Here is a 6,000-nt window from a genome sequence, read left to right on the forward strand (position 1 = left end):
ATCTGTAACCATATTGCCTAGGTTCAGCTGTATTAGGTCATACCAGTTTCCTCATCTATTAAGAGATAAAAGTAATTTACCTCATAGGTTGTGAGGCTTAATAAAAAAATGCACATCAAGTATTTAAGAATACCTGGCATTTAATAAGGCTCAAATATTTACCTAGTCTCCATGTTCAGTAATTCTGGAATGTGGGGGAGAGAATGCTTCAATAGGTGGTATTAACAGCTTACACAGTACCAAGTATGTGCCAGGCACCATTCTAAATGTTTTCCATGTTTTAATTGAATCCTTTTAACTAACAATGCTATGCTGTGCTATTCTTATCCACCTTTTATAAATGAGGGGGGAAAAACAAACCCCAGCGAAATTACCTTGCTCAGTTCACAGAGCTAGTTAAGTGAAGGGACTAGAATAGAAACTCAGCTCTGGTGGTCAGTGTAGTTCCAAAGCCAATACTCATAACCACTCTGTTATGGCTGCTGTGAACATCCTTAAGGTGCTGGGGGTTACAATCACATAATCAAATTAACCAATTAAGAAACTCTTGTGGGCAATCAGAGTCTTTAGATTTACATATTAACCACCTTCAAATTACTTAAAATAAGACCATATTTTAAATTGCTAACAGCAAATGTTTATTCATAATTGAAGCCAAGAAGACTTTATAAATGCATTTTAATATTGCTGATAAAATAGTAACATTCCATCTTTGCAATCTTGTAAGGAATACAGGAAGATATTGCAAAGGCTCTGATATGCATATCTATTATAACCAGGTAATAACACATACACACACACACCACCTACTTTAGTGTTAACCCACACCAACTTTTCAGAAAGGCCATCTTGAAGCTCTACTAGATAGCTGAGTAAATAGCGTCCAAGGTTTCAAAGAAAGGGAAATAGGGAAGAAAGGGATGAAGTAGTAAGCAGCACACATTTCAAAGCCCACTTTTAAGCACACGACAATAATGAATACTAAAAGGATGCGGGGAGGGGGGTGCGGGGTGGTGGAAAAGGCAATTAAGCACTTTCAGAAAGCATTTGGCAATATTTAACGCACAAGGAGGCTGTGCTTGGGACCATCCACTCTCTCCAGCTTCTCAAAGTGTTTCCTGGCATTGCGAATGTTGATCAGAGTAGCTGCAGACGGGATCGACGGATCCGACATGACGACCATCACGTACGTGTTTGATGTGAAGATATCGATGAAAGCAGCGAAGTTAGAATTCCTAACTTCCATGCTCTGGAAAGAGGCGGCCAATTTACTGCAGCTCAGCTTGAACTGCTTAATGATGTTGCTGATCTTCTCAAATCGGTGGACGTCGCGCTGCTCTTTGCATTGGTAATGAGAAATGACCAAGAAAGTAGCTCTCTCGAACAGCAGAACTTCATCGGCCTCGATAATTTGGGCAAAATTCCTTAGGTTCATCTCGAGCTGCTGGACGTTGGGAATCAGCTGATAGACAATACTGGACCAGGCTTTGTAGAGGGTTTCATCCCAGATGGATGTTCGAAAACAAGCGCACTCCAGGGGGCGAGACAAACGCCTCAGGTCTTCCTCTCGCTCTTTAAAAATCAGGTCACGCTGATCTTCCTGAACCAGATCCATTTTGTGCACCAGGCAGAAGATTTTGGCATCAGGAGAGTTCTGGAGGATGGCCTCCAGGCACGACTGGTAATAATGCATGTCCTTTTCCAGTTCGCGGCTCTCCACGTCAAACACGTAAATCAGCACCTCGACATTACGGAAGATGTTGTCTCGCTGGCTGGTGAAGTAATTTTCCATGAAGGTGTCCTGACCGCCACAGTCCCACAGGTTCAACACCAGGTTGCCTAAGAATCGGACGTGGGAGTGCTCCACATCAATGGTGGCACCCAGGCGCCGGGTGTCGCGAGCAATATAATTTGCAAAGATAATGGACCTCATGCTGGTCTTTCCCGACCCGCTCTTTCCCATCAACAGCACCTTTTTCTTCATGGCTGTATTTGGCATCACCCGCCGGAGCCGCCGCGGACTGGGCCTCAAGGCGCGGCCTAACTGCAGGTCGGAGGGAAGGAGTGGCCGGGAGTTGCGGGGCCTCCGCTGGCTCGGCTGCGCAGCTGTGCAGCTGGGGAAGCCGAAAGAGCGAGCTCAGGTCTGGCAAGACCGCGGTGGGCTAAGTTCTGCTTCACAGGCGAGCGCCCGGGAGCGAACGGCTACCACAGGTTCGCAGCACACCTCGCCTTCCGGTGAAGTGAGTCGTCACAGACCTTCTGCCACCCACATCCGGTGGCGGCGATCTCGCGAGAACGCTCGCCCGGTAGTCACTGCCTAATGAGCGTTGATAAATGTTCTTTTAATAAAACAGAGCAGGGGCCACCCGAACGAGAGAAGTGGAAAGGGGTCCCCAGGATTCTGGTGTTCTGTTCTGTTCTGTTTCAAAGCTGGGTTTAGGGTGGCAAAGCTGTACACGTGGTCTCTTGGGAGAATGCTGCCACCTCGCGCCCAAAAAAATAAAAACCGACAACTGGCTTTAAGAGCTCGGTGGGCTTGATTGTTTTAGGGCAGGGCGGGAGACAGGTGAAGCTGTCGAAAGAATGCTTCTCAGCCTAGGCAGGCCTCTCCAGATTCCCTGGTTTACTGAGTACGCGGGCAGGGCAAAAGACAGTTGTCTTTTGCCCTTTCCTACAGGTGAGGAAAGTGAGACTTTGAGAGGTTAAGTGATGGGCCCAGGGCTGTCATGTTTCATGGGACTAAGTTACTGAGCAATATGCTACCTCCCAGTTAGTGCTTTTTTTTCTGTTTGAAAGTTCCTTTTTCATATATGCTTTCTTGGTAATCTCAGACTTTAGAATTTATAATCAGCACTCCAAAGCTCGAGGAAACTGTAATATGGAACCCGTGCATTAATTAGCTCAATCCTCACAATGACCCAATGAATAAATAACCCGACTTTAAAGTGAGTAAATCGAAGCTTATAGGGGGTTAAGTAACATTGCCAAGTTACACATCTATTAAATGGTGAAATGCAATTTTATTTAAAAATATAAATAGTGTATCTTTAAGGTGTACAACATGATTTGATAATACACAGTGAAATGATTACTACAGTCAAGCTAATGAATATATCTCATAGTTACCTATTTCTGTGCTGTGAAATCCACTGTTAGAAAATTTCTAGTATCAATACAATATTAACTATAGTCATCATGCTGTAAGTTACATTTCTAGACTTATCCATCCTACATAACCTCAATTTTGTGCCCTTTGACCAGTATCTACCCATTTTCCCCACCACTCTGACCCTGGTTCATCATTCTACTCTCAGCTACTATACATTAATTAAAAAAAAGATTCTAGCATAATCTTGTTTAAATGTATTCCTAATTGTTTTATTCTTTTTGATGCTATCGTAAATGGGATTGTGTTCTAGAGTCTTTTCAGACAGATTGTTGTTGGTATATAGAAGCACAACTGATTTTTGTATCCTGAAATGTTACTGAATTTATTAGTTCTAACAGTTTTTTGGAGGATAGGTTGTTATACATAAGGAACATGTAATCTGCAAACAGTGATAATTTTACTTTTTAAATTCTAATTTGGATGCCTTTTATTCTTTTGGTCTGATTGCTTTTGCTAGTACTTCCAGTACTATGTAGAATGGAAGTGGCAAGAATGGGCATCCTTGCCTTTGACTGGATCTTAGAGAAACAACTTTCAGTTTTTCCCCATTGATGTTGGCTGTGGCTTTTCATAAATGCCCTATTTTGTGTTGAAGAAATTTCCTTTGATACCTATAGTGTTGAGAGTTTTATCATGAATGGATGTTGAACTTTGTCAAATGCCTTTTCTGTATCTGTTGAGGTGATCCTGTAGTTTTTATCTTTTATTTCTGTTATTGTGCTGTATCACATTGATTGATTTGCATATGTTAAAACAATCTTGCATTTCAGGGGTAAATTATAGTTGGCTATGGTGTATAATCTTTTTGATGTGTTGTTAAACTTAGTATAATAAAATACTAGCAAACCAAATTTAACAACGTTAGAGAGATTGGCATGTAATTTTTCCTTCCTTCCTTCTTTCCTCTCTCTCCCCTTCTCTTTCTTTCCTTTTCTCTCTTTTCTTTTTTTTTGTGTGTGTGTTATTTGGCTTTGGTATCAAGATGATACTGGCCTCATAAAATAAGTTTGAAACAGTCCTTCAAGCAACCTTTATTCCCACCGATGCTGCCAATTCATAAATATTTTGGAGGTTCTGTGATAAAAATGATGCTCTTTCTGGTTTTCCCTACTGCTGGCTCAGGATTCAGGTTTCTTGTGTCAGGTAAGTCAGTACCATTCTTCCTTGTGCTTTTGGGATTCTTCAAATTTGATGTTACTATCTCATATCCTATCTTTGTCCTTACACTCTAAGCCCATTACTCTCATTTCAGTGGAATTTTGGAGAGAGAAAGATAAATCCATGTATTCAATTTACCATCTTATTTGGAAATGAAAGAAATGTTGACTGAAATTATTCGAAAGTAATAATATTTGATAATGATACCAAGAAGGGCTTTTGGCAGGGGATTTTTTTTTTACTTAAAAAAGCTTTATTGAGGTATAATTTACATGCTATAAAATCCATTCATTGTATGTAAGTGCATATACCATTATCACAGCTCAGTTCTAGAGCATTTCTGCTACCCCTAAAAGTTCCCTCACCTTTGTTTGCCATCAAGCTCTGCTCCTACTGAGACCCAGGCAAGCCACTATTCTACTGTCAGTTCACCTTCTTTAGAAATTTCATGTAAGTGAAATCATACAGTATATAGTTTTTTGTATTTTATTTCTTTCTCTTACCCTATGGTTTTTGAGATTCATCTATATTGTAACATGTATTAATACTCAAATTATTTTGCTTTTTGCTGAATAGTGTTCCATTGTTTGAATATACACTACTATATTTTGTTTGTTCATTCACCAGTTGATGGAAATTGGAATTGTTTCCTGTTTTTAAGCTATTAGGAATAATGCTTCTATGAATGTTCATATGAAAATTTTTGTGTGGACAGATGTTTCATATCTTTTGGGTAAATGCTTATGAGTGGAATTCCTGGGTTACCTGGTAAGAATATGTTTAACTTTTTAAGAAACTGCCAACTGTTTTCTAAAGTGGCTGTACCATTTTACACTCTTATCAGCAATGTATGAGAGTTCCACTTTTTTCACATCCCTGGCAACAATGTTGAATTATAGCCATTCTAATGGATATGAAGTAGAGTTTCATGAAGGTTATAATTTACATATCCTTAATGATTATTGACGTTGTGCATTGTGTTGGGGTTCCTGAAGACCATCCCCAGGCTCAATGATTTGTTAGGAGGACTCAGATAACTCAACATGTAGTCATACTCATGGCTTTGATTTATTACAGTGAGAGGACCCTTAGCAAAAGCAGCAAGGGGAAGACACAAATGGGGTGAAGTCTGGAGGAAACCAGGCATAGGTTTCCAAAAGTCCTTTGTCAGTGAAGTCACAAAGGACATGTTTAATTCTTCTAGCAATGAGTTGTGACAACACGTGTAATATCTCCAAGGACATCTCATTAGGGACTCATGGCCCAGGCTTTACACTGGGGGGGCAGTCATATAGGCACCATTTAACTACCATATACCAAAATCCCAGGTTCTCAAAAGGAAAGCACATGTCTTGTATAAACCACATTGCTTGAACTGTGAAGGCACAGTAAGCCATTATTTTCAGGGAATGGTGGAAACTTTCCCCAAATCCAGATTCTTAGCCAAGGGCAATCCTTGCAAGCAGGGCTGTCCAAGGATAGCAGTTTCAGGCTTGCTGTGTTAACTATTCTCTGCACAAGCATCTTTTCATATGCTTATTGGCATTTATATATTTTCTTTGGTGAAATCTCTTGCTCTTTTTAAATTTGGTTGTATTATGAGTTGTAGGAATTGTTTGTATATTCTGAATACAAGTTATTAGATAAGTGATTTGCAAGTATTTCTCCCAGTC

The 6,000-nt window shown here is 40.3% G+C and overlaps 1 protein-coding gene across 1 annotated transcript; it reads right to left on the reverse strand.

Annotated features, from left to right (window-relative positions):
- Nucleotides 1-661: 661 nt before the first annotated feature.
- Nucleotides 662-2,254, reverse strand: RRAGA (Ras related GTP binding A). The gene has a single exon (XM_045840172.1). The coding sequence runs from the start codon at nt 1,997-1,999 to the stop codon at nt 1,058-1,060; it is 942 nt and encodes a 313-aa protein (XP_045696128.1). The 5' UTR covers nt 2,000-2,254; the 3' UTR covers nt 662-1,057.
- Nucleotides 2,255-6,000: the final 3,746 nt, after the last annotated feature.

Source organism: Phyllostomus hastatus, unplaced genomic scaffold (genome assembly GCF_019186645.2).
Source record: "Phyllostomus hastatus isolate PE091 unplaced genomic scaffold, TTU_PhHast_1.1 phas_contig_34, whole genome shotgun sequence".
In the NCBI taxonomy this organism is placed as follows: domain Eukaryota; kingdom Metazoa; phylum Chordata; class Mammalia; order Chiroptera; family Phyllostomidae; genus Phyllostomus; species Phyllostomus hastatus.

Bases quoted from the DNA above. Each gene is read 5' to 3' on its own strand.
- RRAGA (XM_045840172.1), bottom strand. From the start codon at position 1,999: ATGCCAAATACAGCCATGAAGAAAAAGGTGCTGTTGATGGGAAAGAGC.